The 19,392-nt window shown below is 41.8% G+C and overlaps 1 protein-coding gene across 3 annotated transcripts in view; it reads left to right on the forward strand.

Moving 5' to 3' along the window:
• Nucleotides 1-19,392, forward strand: part of rgs12b (regulator of G protein signaling 12b) — a 204,935-nt gene that overhangs the window by 131,353 nt on the left and 54,190 nt on the right. For all 3 annotated transcript variants that reach the window (XM_060834778.1, XM_060834769.1, XM_060834788.1), the window contains exons 6-8: nt 12,873-12,965; nt 14,723-14,866; nt 15,213-15,383. In XM_060834778.1, the coding sequence (XP_060690761.1) occupies nt 12,873-12,965; nt 14,723-14,866; nt 15,213-15,383 (408 nt within the window). The remainder of the gene's footprint in view (nt 1-12,872; nt 12,966-14,722; nt 14,867-15,212; nt 15,384-19,392) is intronic.

Below are 19,392 nucleotides of genomic sequence, written 5' to 3' on the forward strand. Positions count from 1 at the left end.
GAACATCACTGGAACATTTGTTGACCATTGCCCTTTATATCACTAACCCAACTTTGGATCTAACTCTTCAGATTTTCCTGTACCCCGTGGACTCTGATTGTTCTGATCAGTCTGCCCTGTGGGACCTTGTTAAATGACTGATTAAAATCTATTTAGACGACATCCATTTTATTACCCCCATCAATATTCTTGGTTTTACTCTCTCAAATGCTTGTTATTAAAACACAACCTTTCCTTAAAACCATTCTGACAAATCCTGATTGATTGGTGCCTTTCTGAGCAATGGTTCATTCTATGTCTCAGTATTGATTTCCCCACCGTTGATGTCAGACTGACCAGGCTATAATTATATCCCTTGCCCCATCTTTGAATAATGAGAATCAGACCTACAATACTCTGGTACCTCACCTGTATCTAGTGAGGATTGGAAAGTAATTCTCAAAATATTCACTATGTCCTTTCTGGTTTCATCTAACAGCCTAAAATACAGTTCTTCTCTCCCTGATGATTTATCCGCCTCCGACAAGGTCAGTCCCTCCAGTACCTCCCATCTCATTATGCTTATTTTGATTCATTTTTCACACTCCTCTTCTTTAACTAGAATGCCTGCATCATATCTCTGCTTTGCTTTGTAAAGACAGGACAACTGTCAACAACATCCATGTACAAGTTACATCTCCGATAGCCTCACCATTTTCCTAAGTAATCCCCTTGGTCTTAATTTACTGCTAAAACATCTTTAGATTTCCTTCATTTTGCCAGCCAGTATTTCTGCCTGTCCCCTTTGCTTTCCAATTTCCTTTCTCACCTTGTTCTTTCTATAGTCATCAAAGTTTCTTAAAGCTTACTTTTTTTAAGCTTCATTTTTCTGCTTTATCCTACCCTGTATGCCTGTGGATGACCACGGAACTCCAGACTTGGTAGTACCATCATTTTTCTTTGTGAGGGAACTTGTCTACACTTTGCTCATGTAATCTCACTTTTAAGTGCCTCTCACTGACTTACCACTGACTTTCCTTCAAGTGGCTGTTACGGGCCATTTTTGCCATACACCTCCCAGCACAATAAGACTTACCTTCCCCAATTTTGAATTTTTCTCCTATCTTTGCCTAATCTAACTAAGTCGTCATTGCTTTCTTCAATATGGTCGCCTAATACTACTTAATTCATCTGCCCAGGTTTATTTTGTTAGAAATCAAATGATACCAGGTTATAGTCCAACAGATTTATTTGAAATCATAAGCTTTCGGAGCGCTGCTCCTTCGTCAGGTGAAGCACATAGATCATAGAACGTGGAACACTACAGAGCAAAACAGGCCCTTCGGCCCTTGACGTTACGCCGACCTGTGAATTGATCTAAGCCCATCCCCCTACACTATTCCATCATCATCCATTTGCTTATTCAAGGACTGTTTAAATGCCCCTAATGTGACTGAGTTAACTACATTGGCAAGTTGGGCATTCCATGCCCTTGTGACTCTCTGAGTAAAGAACCTGCCTCTGACATCTGTCTTAAATCTATAACTCCTTAATTTGCAACTATGTCCCTTGTACAAGCCAACATCATCATCCAAGGAAAAAGATCTCACTGTTCACCTGATAATCTTGTCTGTCTCTTAAATCCCTGACGAAGAGATTTATCTGACGAAGGAGCAGTACTCCGAAAGCTTGTGATTAGAAATAAACCTGTTGGACTATAACCAAAATCGTGTGACTTCTGATTTTGTCCCAACCACCCCCAGTCCAACACCGGCATCTCCGCATCAGGTTTATTTAGAGTAAATTTAGAATTGCGCCCTTTCTCATCAGACTTGTAACATGTTTACTTGGATGTAGTTTAAGAATTTTTTGCTTATAGTTAGAAGTCCTTATTGTTTTAACATTGAGAAACTGGTCTATATATTTGCTTTTCTCACTCTCCTTCAATATTTGGGGGTCCATAGTACATGCATAACAGTGTAGCTGCCTCTTTTTGTTTCTGAGCTCAAACCATATGGTGTCATTTGGTGCTTCATTTATATCAACCCTACTTGCAGCTGTAATTGATTCTTTAACCAGTGTCCACTCCTTTTTTATTCCCTTCTCTATCCTGCCTGAAAACATAATTAGGATGTTGAGCGACCATCCTTGGCCCTGCTTTAGTCAAGTTTCTGTTAAATGCATGATATTACACTCTCATTTGTCTATCTGTGCCTTACCTTTATTCACCATAATGCTGGTGTTTACATATATGTTTTAGTAGAGAAAAAAAGTGAGGACTACAGATGCTGGAGATCAGAGTTGAGAGTGTAGTGCTGGAAAAGCACAGCAGGTCAGTCAGCACCCAAGGAGCAGGAGAATCGCTGTTTCGGGCATAAGTCCTTCATCAGGAGCCCTGATGAAACGCTTATGCCCGAAACGTCAATTCTCCTGCTCCTCGGATGCTGCCTGACCTGCTGTGCTTTTCCAGCACCACACTGTCGACTATGTTTTAGGAGAGTTAAGTTCCTGTGTTATGCATGTGTTTATCTGTCTTTTAGAGTCACTCAGTAAATTTCTGCCTCCCTTGCTCTGCTCTGCGTTTGCCCTCAGATTCCCATCCTTCTGCCAATCTAGTTTAAATTCTCAACAGCATTAGCAAATCTCCCTACATGGATATTTATCCCAGTCCTGTACATATGTCGGCTTTCTGACTTAACACCCTATTGCAGCAGTGTATGCTACCTGCAAGATGCACTGCAGAATTTACTGAGGCTCCTTGAACAACACCTCCTAAACTCATGACCACAATCATCTACCACCTGCAAATTTCCCTCCAAGCCACTTATGTCCTGATTTGGAAATATATCACCATTCCTTCAGTGTCACGAGGTCAGAATCCTGGAACTCCTTCCTGAATAGCATTGTGGGTGTACCGACACCAAGTAGATTGCAGCAGTTCAGGAAGGCAGCTCGCCACCAGCATTTCAAGAACAACAGGGATAGACATAATCGCTGGCAAAGCCAGTGACACCCATATCCCATGAGTGAATAAAAATGTCATTCCATAACATCCTTGACCCTGTATAAACAGCATCACCAACTCGTCATTCGTATTACAATGAAATCACATTGACGAAATGTGCATTATAATAGAATGATTTCTACTTACCAGCATTCATTTAAGACAAGGCACCTCTGAGGGAGACCTGAACTTATACTTCCTAAAATTAACTGTCTCTAGCACGTACAACATGAAGATCTGATTATGTAGTTCAACAAAATATTCTGTCGAACATGTGTCTTCTGTTCGCATCTTGACATCTTTGGATTTTATTGTTGTGCTCTATTTGTTGAGAGAACTATTCAAATTCCTGTTCCTTTCCCTATTGTCTATATGCAATATGATTTTTGAAGACAAAAAGTGTTTCCTAACCCCTGAGTGTGCAAGATTTTTTTTTAATTCCAACATTCTTTTGTAGGCTTAAATAGGGAGGAATATTTATTCACATGTTCGCTGTGAAAATTTATCTTACCCATTCACACCCAACCTCTCTTCCTCTTTCAGACACATACTCACTCACTTTTTTTACTCAGTTATTTAAGGAAAGTTATTAAAGAGAATAGTGCACTTTTACAAGTTTGTAATCAAGATAAAAGTTTGCAATTCATGTGATTGGCTTTTTTCAGAAAATACATGTTATTGGATCAGTGAACGAGATGTCTTCGGTTCTGAAAAGTGATCTAGGCGAAGTTGGTATGATATATAAGATAGAGAGCAGAATTAGCCATTGAGGCTGCCCCAGCATTCGATTATAGCTGATATGTTTCTCAGCCCCATTCTCCAGCCTTTTCCCTGTATCCTTTGATCCTCTTACTAGTCAAGAGCCTGTTTACCTCTGTTTTTAAAGTCACACAGTGACTTGGCCAATAGAGCCTTCTTTTGCAGTGAGTTCCAAAGATTGACCAACTCTAACTGAAGAAATTCCTCCTCATCACATTTTTAAAGGGTCATCCCTTCATTGAGGCTGTGTCCTCAGGACCTATTCTCTCTTATGAGTGCAAACATCTTCTCCACCCCCACTCTATCCAGGCCTCTCAGTATTCTGTAAGTTTCTTTGAAACCCTCACCTCCTTAGAAACTCCATTGAGTACAGACCCAGAGTCCTCAACTTCTCTTCATATGACAAGTCCTTCATCCCCGAATCGTTCTGATAAAACTCCTGTGGACCCTTCCAAGAGTAGCATATCCTTCCTTTGGCATGAGGTCCAAACTGCTCCCAATATTCCAATGCAGTCTGACCAGAGACATATACAACCACGGCAGTACATCCCTGTTCCTGTATTTTAGTCATCTCAATATGAATGTTAATGTAGCACTTTCCTTCCTAACTAGCAACTGAATGTGAATGTTAATGATAAGAGAATCCTGAACCAGGACTCCTAAGTCCCTTTGTACTTCAGATTTCTGAAACTTTTTGCTGTTTAGAAAATAGTCTACATCTCTATTCTTCCTACCAAAGTGCATAAACTCACACTTCCCAAATTGCCTGTCCAAGTCTTTCAGCATTCTCACTGCCTCCTCAATACTACCTGTGCCTCCACCTATCTTTGTCATCTGCAAACTTAACAACAATGCCCTTAGTTCATTTGTCCAGACCTTTAATACATAACGTGGATTGTTGTGGTCCTAACAATGACCCCTATAGAATCCACTAGTCACTGGCTACAAAGCTATCCCTACTTTCTGTCTTCTGCCAGTCAGCCAATCTCCTATGCATGCCACTAACCGTCCCTCAATCGTATTTAACAGCCTCCTGTGTGGGAATTTGTCAAAGGAGTTTTGGAAATCCAAATAGATCATGTCCCCTGGCTTTCCTTGGTCTCCTCATTAACTCTTCAAAAAAATCTAACAGATTTGTCAGGCATGTTCTCCCCTTGCCAAAGCCATGCTGACTCAGTCCTATTTTATCATGCACTTCCAAGTACTCCCCAAACTCATCCTTAATAATGGATTCTAAAACCTTAGCAGTGACTGAGGTCAGGTTAACTGTTTGATAATTTCCCATCTTTTGCTTCTCTCCATTCTGGAGACAAAAAACTGCAGATGCTGGACTCCAAGGTGAACAAGCATGAGGCTGGAAGAACACAGCAAGCCAGGCATCATTAGGAGGTGGAGAAGTCGACGTTTCAGCTGTAACCTCCTGATGCTGCCTGGCTTGCTGTGTTCTCCCAGTCTCCTGCTTGTCTCCCTCCCTTCTTAAACATTTGCCATTTTCTAGTCCTCTGGGACCTGCCTTGACCGTGGTGATTCCTCAAAGATATCTAAATGCCACTATAATCTCTCCAAAGTCCTGGCGGGTAGTCCATCTGGTCTGGGTGGTTTATCCACATTCAAACCTTTCAGCTTGCCCAGAATCATCATCTTCGTGAATTGAATTGAATTTATTGTCACGTGTACCGAGGCACGGTGAAAGGCTTTGTCTTGCGAGCAACACAGGCAGATCACAGTTAAGTCGTAAATAATAGGTAAACAGTGGCAAAAACAAAAAACATAGGTACAGGCAAATGTTAAGAGTTTAAGTCCATTCAGTATTCTAACAACAGTAGGGTAGAAACTGTTTGAAAACCAGCTGGTGCGTGTGTTCAGGCTTCTGTACCGTTTCCCCGATGATTGAGATTGTAGAAAAACATTGCCAGGATGGGATGGATCTTTGAGAATGCTGGCAGCCTTTCCTTGACAGCGTGTCTGGATTCTATAGATGAGAGGTTGGCCTTTGTGATTGTCTGGGCTGAATTCACCACTCTCCATAACTGTCTCCAATTTTGAACGGTATGGTTGCCATATCAGAATACTCTCGATGGCACACCTATAAAAGTTGGCATGCCAAATTTCCTCAGCTGCCTGAGGAAGAAGAGATATTGTTAGGCCCTTGTAACTAGATTCCTGAAGAAGGGCTTATGCCCGAAATGTCGAATCTCCTGTTCCTTGGATGCTGCCTGACCTGCTGCACTTTTCCAGCAACACATTTTTAGCCTTGTAACTAGTGCGTCCACATTAAGAGTCCAAGAAAGCTTGTTATGGATGACCACTCCCAGGAGCTTGACACTCTCCACTTGTTCCACCTCTGTGCTGTTAATGTGTAGGGGGGCATGAGTAACATCCTGCTGGAAGTCAGTAATGAGTTCCTTGGTTTTGTCGGTATTGAGAGCTGGGTTGTTCTCAGTGCACCATTTTTCCAGGTCTTCTACCTCCCGTCTGTAGTCTGTTTCGTCGCCATTTGAGATTCATCCGACTATGGTGGTGTCATCAGCGAACTTGTAAGTTGCATTTAGTTTTGTATTTGGCGATGCAGTCATGAGTATACAGTGAGTACAGTAGGGGACTGAGTACGCACCCATGGAGGGCTCCAATGTTGAGTGTTAGTGAGGATGAAATATTGTCCCCAGTCTTCACAGATTGTGGCCTGTGGGTCACGAAACTGAGGATCCTTCTTAGGCACATGGATGATGTTGGCCCTCTTGAAACAGGCAGGGACAGTGGCTTGCTGCAGGGAGATGTCCGAGAAAACCTCTGCCAGTTGATCTGCGCGTGATCTGAGTGCAAGGCCTAGTACTCTGTCTGCCTCCATCGCTTTCCTTGGAATCACACGAAGGAAAACTGATCTGACCTCTGATGCAGTGACTGTTGGGATAGGTTCATCAGGACTTGTCGGAATAGGTGTTACCTCTATGCCGAAATTCTGCTCAAAGCGAGTGTAGAAGGCTTTGAGACGACCTGGGAGGAATGTGTCATTGTCTGCTATTTGCATTGTCTCTTTTTAGAACCTGTGATGTTATTCAGTTCTTGCCATAGTCGCCGGGTGCCTATCTGGGTCTCTAGTTTGGATCGGTATTGGTCCTTGGCTTTCTCTGCGAAGGTCATACTTGGATTCCTTTTACTTGAGTGGGTCTCCTTATCTGAAGGCCTCACACCTGGTGATGGACATTACACACACCCCTGCCCCTGACTCTTTTGAAGTTCTGCTCATGTCTTCCACCATGAAACCTGATATAAAGTACTATTCAGTTATTCCACCATTTCTTTGTTCACCATTAGTAATTCCTTAGCCTTGTTTTCCAGTAGTCCAATGTCCAGTCTTGCCTCTCTTACCTTTTTATATAACTAAAAAAAACTCTTGCAATCGTCTTTTATATTGTTAGCCAGTTTTCCCTGATTTTTCATCTTCTCCCCCTTATTGCTTTTTTAAGTTGTCCTCTTCTGGTTTTTAAAGGCTCACCAATCCTCTGTCTTCCCACTAATTTTCACCAAGTTGTATGCTTTTTCATTTGCTTTTATGCCGTCTTTGATCTCCCTGACGATTGCTAGCAGGCCCTTACATAATTCCCATCATGGTGTTTTCTCTTTTGCACTTCTTTATCTCTACCCACACATATTTTATCTCCAATGTGACTCTATATGAATTCTTGCTATTGATTTAATTAAATTGCTTTCTCAAAAACCATGCTTTCCTCCCACCCATCTGTCTGTCCTTTTGATATCTGGATCCTTCGATGTTTAGTTCAGCCCTGATCCCCTTACAGCCGCATCTCTGTGATGTCCATAACATCGTACCCACCAAATTACAAAACATTTACCTTATTTCGTAACCTGCACTCTGCGTCCTGCGTTGACAGTTCCCCTTCTCTTGCTAAGCTGCTGTGCTAGAAATTATATTCCTGACCCTTTCCGTACTTTTGTTCTGGAAACTTTACTAACCTCTCTTAAGCCTTCCTCCACTTTATTTTTTCCACAATTTTCCCATGTAACTAAATTCACTCCCCCACTATTTAGTTTAAAGTCCAATCTACAGCCCTAGTTATGATTTGCCAGGACTCCGGTCCCATCATAATTCAGGAGGAGACTATCCCATCAGAACAGCTCCTTCCTTTGCCAGTCCTGGTGTCAATGTCCCATGAATTTGAACCCATTTCTCCCACACCAATCTTTATGCCACACATTTACCTTTTTAATCTTTTGAAACTATGCCAATTAGTTTGTGGCTCAGGTAGTAATCGAGAGCATATTATCTCTGATTCTGCTTTCTAACTTAGCTCCTAACTACTCATATTCCCTCAACAGAACCTCTTTCCTCTTTCCTATTTCATTAGTACCCACAACAACTCCCACTCCCAGTTCCTCTACAGACCAGATAGGATATCCTGACCCCAAGAGCCTTTGGGACTCTTGAACCTGGACACAGAGAACAGCCACTCTTGAATGGCTCCCTGTACTATGGTGCTATAGTCAATTTACTCATCCAATCCCCATTCTCATCCACACAGGGAACAAGAATCTCAAACTAATTCAACAAGCACAAAGGCTGAGGCTCCTTCAGCACTACTCCAGGATCCTTCCACCTGCTTCGCTCGTAGTCACACCCTCCTAAATCTGACCACTGATTCAGTTTGAGGTAGTTAATTTAAGGGGTATGACTCTCCTGAAACACAGCATCGAGGTAACTCTCCCTCTCCCAGATATGTCGCATGTTCAAAGCTCAGACTCAACTCAACAACTTTGAGCTGGAGTTTCTCGAGCAATCAACACTTGTTGCAGATATGTTCACTATGAACCACATCATGCAGGTATAACACTTCACCTGGCTCTGCGTCTCTATTTTATTTACTTAGTTGTTAATTTTTAAAAGAATTTGCTCACTGATCATTTCATTTCGAATCTCTAAATATTTCTCTTTACCTTCAATCAGAAAGTGACTTAGATGGTCAAATTAGCAAATATTACCAACCAGTGAATTTTATGGTTTCCTGAGATATCACTCTTTGTTTTGTGCTGACCTGTTGATTCTGGCTTCAATTTGTCCTGTTAAAAAAAATTTACAATCTGTGAGCCAAAAAAGCAAGGAAAAAGCATCTATTCATATCTGTACCGAATTCTCATGCCGCCTGCAAAGTCAGGTCACAGAGTCAACATGGAAACAGTCTCTTCAGTCCAACTTGTCTGCACCAACCACACAACCCAATCTGACCTCGTCCCATTTGCCGGCATTTGGTCCATATCCATCTAAAGTCTTCTTATTCATATCCCTACTCAGATGCCTTTTAAATGTAATTGTGCGTTTCAGAGAACATCTCTGGGACAATCCCCCAGCGGACAATGCCACTGACACTTCAACTCCTCTCCCACACCCCAAGGAAATGCAAGTTCTGGACCTCCACCACCGCCATATTAAAGCCACCCGAGAATTGGAGGCAGAAAACCTGATATTCCGCCTTGAGTCCCTTCAACCACATGGCATCAACATCAACTTCACTAGTTTTCAAATCTCTCTCCCCTCTTCTCATCCCAGATCCAATCTCCCAACTTGGCACCACCCTCTTGACCTGTCCTACCTGTCTATCTTCCTTCCCAGCTATTGGCTCCTAGCCTCCCCACCCCCACAGCTCTATCACTATTACCTCTCACCTGCAAGCACCTATCGCCTTCCCAGCTACCTCCCCCCAAGCCTTACCCTCAACCCCCTATTTATCGATCTGCTTCCACATTTCTGATGAAGGTGGTTATGTCCAAAACGTTGACACTCTTGCTCCTCAGTTGCTGGCTGACCTGCTGTGCTTTTCCAGCATCACACTTTTCGACTATATTTCAAGATGCAGTCTGACCTGAGAATTGTAACGCCTACTATAACTGTTCTGTTACATCCTACATTTTGATGATTTGATTCAAAATTCTAGCCTTTTTGATCGTTGCTCTACTTAGGGCACTTTGCATCTGCTAAGAACTTTGTGTCTTTCCATTTCATCCAAAGCCATTTCTACACCATTCATAGGATATGTTTGTTGCCAGTAATGGGGACAATATTTCATACTCACTAACACTCAACACTGGTACATACTCAGCATCCTTATGTACTCGCTCTATACCCATGACTCGCCGCCAAATACCAGACTAGTGTCATTTATAAGTTCGCTGATGACACCACCATAGTCGTTTGAATCAGACTACAGATAGGAGGTGGAAGACCTAGAAAAATGGTGCACTGAGACAACCTAGCTCTCAAAGCTGACAAAACCAAGGAACTCATTAGTGACTTCCAGCAGGATGTTACTCATGTCCCCCCTACACATTAAAGCACAGAGGTGGAACGAGTGGAGAGTGTCAAGTTCCTGAGAGTGGTCATCCACTACAAGCTTTCTTGGACTCTTCATGTGGGTGTACTAGTTACAAAGGCTCTTCTTCCTCAGGCAGCTGAGGAAATTTGGCATGACGGCAAATACCCTTGCCAACTTTTATAGGTGCACCATCAAGAGCATTCTGTCAGGATGTATCACTACCTGGTATGGTACCTGTACCATTCAAGATCAGAGACGATAAGAGAGCGTGGTGAACTCAGCCCAGACAATCACAAAGGCCAACCTCCCATCTTTAGAATCCATCTATTAGGCCAGCTGTCAAGGAAAGACCGCCAGCATTCTCAAAGATTCATCCCATCCTGGCAATGCCTTTCTGCAACCTCTACCATCAGGGAGGGGGTACAGAAGCCTGCGCGCATGCACCAGCTGGTTTCATAACAGTTTCTACCCTGTTGTTGTTAGAATACTGAATGGACTCAAACTCATTCGCCTGTGCCTGTGTTTTTGTTTTTTCCACTGTTTACCTATTAATTACTTATCTATATTATTTAACTATGTGATCTGCCTGTATTGCTCGCAAGACAAAACTTTTCACTGTGTCTCAGTACACGTACAATTTAACAATAAGTTCAATTCAATTCAGTTGTCTATTTTTTTCACACAAGATACAGCAGCTTATGAGAAGAGAAATTTCTTCAGCCAGAGAATGGTAAAGCTGTGAAACTCATTTTCGCAGAAGGCTTGTGGAGGTGGATTGAAGTTGATATTGGAAGTCAAAATTTGACTTATGGACCATCTCATAAATATCAGCCATTTCAGCTGATAATCTTGCCATTTTAACTTTCTCTGCTCTTCTATATGAGTTCTCACTACTTCAGGAAGTGAATTTTTGAACTCCTCCAAAATAATTGTTTTTTTTAAGAGCGTCATAGGTTTGCTGTATTTTTAATGCCCTTATCCAACTATCAAAGTTACTTTGTTTGATCCCTTTTAACTATAAGGAGGTTTGATGATGGTCCCTCATTCGACTCCTGAAAAGCTTTCTGTAGGCTTCTGGCACAAGCTCATATGCATTTACACGGCTTTCTTCACTTCTTCATATACTCCATATAGCTCCTCTGATAGTGATGCAAGTACCTCGCCAGCTCAACCCAAGTTTTTTTGGATCAAGAAAACCCACTGGTCACTTCATTTGTTTAGACAGCTTTCAAATGAGCTCCTTCTCATCAGATTTAGGTAATGCTTGGATAAAATAATATAGATACCCACCAGGCCTTTTTCCTCATCCTCACTTAGTTTATCTTCAGTCTTTAAGCTGACTTTAAGGGCTTATGCTCGAAACGTCGAATTCTCTATTCCTGAGATGCTGCCTAACCTGCTGTGCTTTGACCAGCAACACATTTGCAGCTGTGATCTCCAGCATCTGCAGACCTCATTTTTTACTTTCCTGTATAAGTGCCAATTTCTGAAGTTCAAACTCTTTTTTTTTCCTTTCCTCTCTCTCCTTTTCTCTCCATTCTCTCTCTCTGTTCTTTCTCTATTTTTCTTTTTATTCTGTTAAAGCAGTTCTCTTGTTTTCATTTTGTTCTGCTAGCTCCTTTCATTCTTTTCCTCTTTCCTCTGTATTTAATCATAATTCAAACAGTTTCATTTCTTTTAGCCTTTCTTTTATTTTGCCTCTAACACAAGCTGCTTCATTCTCAATTGAGTTTTAGCCATCACAAAGGTTTCCATGGTGTTTCCAGCAAACGTAAATAATAACCTATTGCTGTAATTGTCTCTCCTTTCCTGGTGGAAGGAGGCAGCTCCAATTCCAGCTTGACTGCCAATTTCAGTGGCTTTTCCTTGTTTCCCTTTTGTAAAGGCCCCAATGTCACTTCTTTTACTCTACCCCTAGAAAACTCTGTGACCTAAAGAGCCATTGTTACATCAAGCACTGTTTAAAGCAACCAAATGCAACACATGGAACAAAAGACGCTAACGCCTACTACTTGCCACTAAAAACCTTAATTCCAACTGGAACTATAGAACAAATCCTGCAAACAGCCCTCAATCTGTTGTAGACCTGTCCAGATCCCCTCAAAACATTTCAAGAAGGCAGCTAAGAGTCTAACTTCTGTACTTGGTTTAAGCGGGTGTACAGTGGCTATTCCAACAGTGATGCAACTGGCCCAACTACCCAGTTTTAAACAAAACAGAATTTATTTACAGACTTAACCCATCTGAAAACCCTATCAACTCTCTCAATTTAATGATGTTGTTCCAAATACATGCAATATCTCCAAAAACACACTCTTGGGCAAAAAAGGTAAAATCAAACACAGGTTCTGACAGGAGAGCTGTCAGAGAGAGAGAGAGGGGATTAGCATGGAACTGCTTCTTTTAGTCCCCAGCAGCTTCTCTGGGTATCCAGCTAAAAACTGACCAACAGCTGCAAAACCAAACCAAACCCTGAACTGGGAGAACTCGCCACTCCTCTTTCATTGTACGAGTGTTTTACAAAAAAAACTTAAGTCTTCCGAAATAGATATTTCCAGACATATCGAAACCTCTCCTTTTATGACCCCTTTTGAAAAAAAAGTGTAACCTTGTTAAAGGAGCATCATCATCCAAATAGGTCTTACTCAAGCTGACACATTTAATATATGTATGTAACTTGTACTTTCTTTAGAATTGGATATCACAGGATATCACAGTAGGTAAGATAAACAGAACTGCATCAATCTTGGATCAGTTATATAGTAGCTTATTATTAAGTCTGTTTCATTGTTTTATGTTGTCAGGAGTTCCTTAAGAAAGAATTCAGTGAAGAAAATATTTTATTCTGGCAGAACTGTGAGTACTTCAGTCAAATCCCTCAGAATGACAAGAAACAGGTGAGAAATAAGTTAAGAGATTTCTAAGTTTTTTTTCCCATAACTCTATTCTTGCTCCTGCACTTCCTCTCCTTTAGGTCTTGCTTCTTTATAAGAATACAGTTGGCACAAAACGAACATAAAAACCTAATAGTACCATCACAAGGATGTCATACATAAAAGAACAAAATTAAATATATTTTCTTTTTTGCATTCTCTTGGCTTAATATCAACAATGCAGTTAGTAATTCCTCTTTACAATTTAATCAATTCCTTTCTCTCTCCACAGATGGTGCATGACCAATTGAATACTTTCAGCACTTACTGTTCTTATTTCAAATTTGTAATGTTCAGAGTACTTAGGTATGCCAATATAAATGCTGCTTTATAGATATCTATAATATGATGTTGCAAGAACCATGAAAGGGAAAACAATGAAGAAAAAAAGTGTGTGGAGAAAGAGCATCACGGAGACTTTCAAATCTTTGACAGAGGACAGTGATCTTCTCTCTACCTCTCATTCCTAGATCTGAGATTTAATGAACTCATGGCACATTTTTAAAAGCAATACTGCCAAGTACATATGTAATCTATTTTACAACTATGTGGAAACACTTTGCCATTTATCAGTTTTCTCTAAACACAAAATCTTAACCCAAAATGGAAACTGAAAATGCTGAAAATACTCAGCAGGCCAGGCAGCACCTGTGGAGTTAACATTTCAGATTGACAAGGGAAAAGAATTAGAGATGACATGGAAGGAAATGTATTACACAGCAAGGAGTTAAGATCTGGAACGTAATGTTCGACAGAGTGATTTATAAATTCAAATATAGATTTTAAAAGGCAATTGTATTAAAGAAAAGAGAAAAATTGAAAGATATGGAGGACCAATGTAATGACATCAACTAGATAGCTCATTGAAAGAGTCTGTGCAGACTCCAGTGGTATGAATAACCTTATTCTGCACAGATTTATGTTTATTCTAAGCAAATGTTTCTAGATTTTGTTTCAAAATCTATGTTTTGAACACATAATTTGAACTAACCCAAACAAATGTATTGTGATGAGGCTGCCCAAAAAAAATCTCAGGAAGAAACAAAACATGTAGGAAATGCTCAGTAGGTCCAGTAGCGCAGCATTGTGGAGTTTCAGGTCAAGGTGACTATCAGAAGGATACCTGTGGCATACTGCTAATATCATTGGGTTAGTAATCCTGAACTTTTGCTTGGAGCTATGAGTTTAAGTCCCACTACAGCAGCAGAGGGAATCTAAATTTAATAAATTTGAATTAAAATGCAGATCTCATTAGTGATGACTAGAAATTAACAAATTGATGGAAAATCTAAAAATAAAAAAAGTAAGGTGGAGCATTTTATGGTCTTACATAAATTCTGGATCAGTAGGGAATCAAGGCTCACAGGAAACAGGAAAAACAGAAAAGTGGACAGGAGGAATGTCAGATTAACTACGAAAAACAAAAGGGAAGGTCAGTGATAGGGTTACAACTGGAAGATTTTAAATACTTTTAAATACTCCATTAAAAATGAATTCAAAATGTGTGTATCTGCATCATTTGTATTTTATGTTATTTGTGAAATAGTGAATCTGTCTCCTTGGTAACCTGTTTGTGATATAATCTTCCTCACTTGGTTTGTGTACTTTCTTCTTTTAAATATCCATATGTTAATCACAGTAGCTGTCTGACATTTAACCCGAACATGGTAAAACACGACTTATATCTTCCTCTTCTTCTTTGTGATACCACTGTTTTACAGCTGTTGTATAGAGCTCGGGAAATCTACAACAACTTTTTATCCAACAAGGCAAATACTCCTGTCAATATTGATAGCCAGGCACAGTTGGCCGATGACATCATTAACGCACCACACCCAGATATGTTTAAAGAACAGCAACTGCAGGTATAGTAATCTAAGTAGTGTTTGTCCATTTACATATATGCTGATAAACTCTTTCCCACTAATTCCCCAACTAAAAACCATTAAATTGAAGTGAAATATTTATTGAATGAATGACACTGCCAAAAATGCCTAATTGCAGAAAACATTTTAGCCTGCAAAGAAATTTTCAGTCACCATAGTTGGTGGTTTCACGTAGTGATGTCAATATATGCATCTGTTTTGCAGTTGTTTTTCCACATGTAACTACTGTTAAGTAGCATATATATAATGTAACATTGTTCATTTCTTTTGATTTAAAAATAACATTCAGAACAAAAATCTACAGTATTTCTTTCTTCCAATGTAGATTTTTAACTTGATGAAGTTTGACAGCTACACTCGCTTTCTGAAATCAACACTGTACCAAGAATGCATGTTGGCAGAAGTAGAAGGTCGCTCCTTACCTGATCCTTGTCAGGTACCATGCAGTCCTGCATCAAGGCACAGCACCACTTCAGACCAATCTACTCCAAATAAAGTAGGCATTTAACCTTCCAATTTTTAATTTGACTGCAATTTGTACATAATTTGAATACCATGAGATGGGTGAGGGAAAAGAATAGCAATGGGCAATAGCACAGGACTCTGGATAATGTAAGTGAGGACAGGATTGGACTCATAACCTGACATTAATCACTTCCCAAACACATATATGACATACTTGAACTTGGTTGAGTTATTTTGGGGCATTAATGGAACTGAAGCTCCAGAGATGAGAAAAACAGGGAGGGGAGATGGGTTGAAAAACAATGAATCAAAACAAAATACATCTTCCAAAGATAATTTTTAATACTTGTGCGATGTGGACATCATAGCCTGACCAGCATTTTATTGCCCATTCCTAACTACCCTAGAGAAGTTGGCAGTGAGTTGCCTTCTTGAACTGCTGCAGTCCATGTGATGTTAGGAAAAGAGTTCCAGGATTTTAACCCAGCAACAGTGGAAGGACAATGATATGATTCTAATTCAGGATGGTGAGTGGCTTGGAGGGGAACTTGCAAGTAGTGGTGTTCCCATGTATTTGTTGCCTTTATCCTTCTAGATGGAAATAGTTTGGGTTTGGAAGGTGCTGATTGAGAACCTTTGGTGAAATTTTGCAGTGTAGTAGACTCTGCTGTTATTGAGCATCAGTGGTGGAGAAAGCGAATGCTTGTGAATGTGGCAGCAATCAAGGTGGCTACTTTAACCTGGATGATGTCAAGCTTTTTGAGTGTTGTTGGAGCTACACCCACCCAGGCCAATGGGGAGTATTCCATCACATTCCTAATTTGAGTCTTGTAGGTGGTGAACAGCTTTGGGGAGTCAGGAAGGGAGTTACTGACCACAGTATTCCAGGCCTCTGATCTGCCCTTACAGCTACAATAGCAAGTCCAGTGATTTTCTGGTCAATGATAGCCCCATGGATAGTTGTGGTTCAATGATGGTAATAATAAAAACACAAAAACTAGGACCATGAGTAGGCCATCTGGCCCTTCAAGCCTACTCTGCCATTCACCAAGACTATGGCTGATATTTTCATGCCCTCAGTTCCACTTACCCACCTCTTACCATAACCCCTAATTCCTTTACTGTTCAAAAAAATTAATTATCTTAACTACAAAAAGATTTACAGAGGAAGTCTCAATCACTTCACTGGGCAGGGAATTCCACAGATTCACAACCCGCTGGATTAAGAAGTTCTTTCTCAATTCAGTCCTAAATCTGTCGTTCCCCACCCCCCCTCCGTAATTTTGAGGCTGTACCCTCTTGTCCTGCTTCATCCACTCTACTTCCAACCTATCTATTTCCTTCATAATTTCTATAAAGGTCCTCCTCCTCCTCCTCCACCCCCCACTCTCCCTTTTTTTAGTCACAAAGCATGCCTCCTTTTCAGTTTGTTTTTGTTCTAGTCTAGCAGATGAGGTCAGCTGATTGATTTTAAAAAAAGATACTTTAAGTGCTATGTACTTTTTAAACGATGTAACACAAAAATTATGCATTGTTTACCTCTTCTGAATAACATAAATATTGTATGATCTTTTCTGCTTCTTGCACCACCCAGTTAGTTGGTAAAACTCAAACAACATATAGAACATGTTTATAGAGGTGTCACTGCATATATTAGGATGTTATGCATAGGCTAATGCCTTAGGAGGGAGGAATTTGTTTCAGTGATGCTATGCAGATTTATGTTAATTGCCCTAACACAGGCCCTAATGGTGACTCAATAGTACTGCTGCCTTACAGCACTAGGGACCCTGGTTCGTTCAAGCCATGGGTGACTGTGTGTGTGGAGTTTGCATGTTCTCCCTGAATCTGCATGGGTTTTTGCTGGGTGCTCTGGTTTCTACCCATAGTCCAAAAATGTGCAGGTTAGGTGGATGAGCCATGGTAAGCGTGGGCTTATGGGGATGGGATGGGGATCTGGTTCTGGATGGGATGCGCTTTGGAGGTTTGGTGTGGACTTTGAATGGCCTGTTTCTGCAGTGAAGGGATTCTGTACAGGCAGCTCACATAAATAGTACATGATACCCTTTGTCTGATTCACTGCCCATAAGCATTTCAACAGATTAGTTTATGTTTTAATTTTCTTTTACTTTAATATAAAAGAAAGCTTCCCTCAAATATAAATAACATTGCCTAGTGTGTTAGCCTGATCTCTTGCATTCAGAGGTACAACCCTGTGGTTAGCACCACACCTTAATAAATTACCACAACTTGTATGACATTGTTTTAATTCCTTGCGGCCTTTAAAAGTACCAGAATTTTTTTTATTTCAAAAATATACTTTATTCGTAAAATAATCATAAAATAATTTGATGGTCTGTACATTTGGTCATGCCATACATATGTCAACATTTACATACACAGATCAGAGATTATCATTGTTATATACAAGTCTGTGCCTTTCTCACTCATATGCCCATATATTTAGCTGTGGCGTCAGCAGAGCCCAAATGACTGCGCGGGCCCCCTGTTCTTCTTTAGGCAGGCAGATGTTAAACGGTGGTCTTTCCCCACCGTGACTTGGCGGCAGCTGCCCCAAGCTTCAACGCGTCCCTCAAACACGTAGTCCTGGACCTTGGAATGTACCAGTCTGCAACACTCAGTCGGGGTCAACTCCTTCAGCTGGAAGATCAACAGGTTTCAGACCGCCCAGAGAGCGTCCTTCACCGAGTTGATGATCCTCCAGGCACAGTTGATGTTCGTCTCGGTGTGCGTCCCGGGGAACAGGCCGGAGAGCACGGAGTCCCGCGTCACGGCGCTGCTCGGGACGAACCTCAACAAACACCTCTGCATTCCTCTCCAGACTTCCTCTGCATAGGCACATTCCAGAAGGAGGTGTGTGACAGTCTCTTCCCCCCCGCAGCCGCTTCGAGGGCAGCGTGCGGTGCGACTGAGATTCCGGGCGTGCATAAATAATCTCACAGGCAGAGCCCTTCTCACCGCCAGCCAAGCCATGTCTTGGTGCTTGTTGGACAGTTCTGGCGATGAGGCATTCTGCCAAATGGCTTTGACAGTCTGCTCAGGGAACCGCTCGATAGGATCCGCCCTCTCCTTTTCCTGAAGGGTCTGGAGGACACTATGTGCTGACCACTTCCTGATGGACTTGTGGTCAAAGGTGTTTTTCTTCATAAACTTCTCCACGAAGGACAGGTGGTATGGAACGGTCCAACTACTCGGAGCGTTCCGCGGCAGCGAGGCCAGGCCCATCCTTCACAACACCGGGGACAGGTAGAACCTCAGTACGTAGTGACACTTGGTGTTTGCGTACCAGGGATCCATGCACAGCTTGATGCAGCCTCACACAAAGGTGGCCATCAGGGTGAGGGTGGCATTGGGTGTATTTTTTCCCCCGTTGCCCAGATCTTTGTACAGCGAGTCCCTTCGGACCCGGTCCATCTTTGAACTCCATATAAACTGGAAGATGGCCCGGGTGACTGCAGCGTCGTAGGTTCTGGGAATAGGCCAGACCTGTGCCACATACAACAGCAATGACAGTGCCTCACACTTGATGACCAGGTTTTTTTCCGTGATGGAGAGCGACCGTAGCTTCCATCTGCCCATTTTCTGCCTCTCTTTACTGATACGCTCCTCCCAAGACTTGGCGCACACCCCAGCCCCCCTGAACCAAATACCCAGCACCTTCAGGTGGTCGGTCCTGACGGTGAAGGGGATCGAGGATTGGTCGGCTCAGTTCCCGAAGAGCATGGCCTCGCTCTTGCCTCGGTTTACCTTGGCCCCCGAGGCCCGTTCGAACTGGTCACATATGCACATGAGTCTGCGCATGGACAGCGGATCCGAGCAGAAAACGGTGACGTCATCCATGTACAGGGAAGCCTTAACCTGCAGGCCCCGCTGCCAGGAATAGTCACCCCTCTCAGGCTCGCATCCTTCCTGATGGACTCGGCAAATGGCTCGATGCAACACACAAACAAGGCAGGGAAGAGAGTGCAGCCCTGCCTGACTCCACATCTGACTGGGAAGCTATCTGATTCCCACCCATT

This window comes from Hemiscyllium ocellatum, chromosome 2 (genome assembly GCF_020745735.1).
Source record: "Hemiscyllium ocellatum isolate sHemOce1 chromosome 2, sHemOce1.pat.X.cur, whole genome shotgun sequence".
NCBI lineage: Eukaryota > Metazoa > Chordata > Chondrichthyes > Orectolobiformes > Hemiscylliidae > Hemiscyllium > Hemiscyllium ocellatum.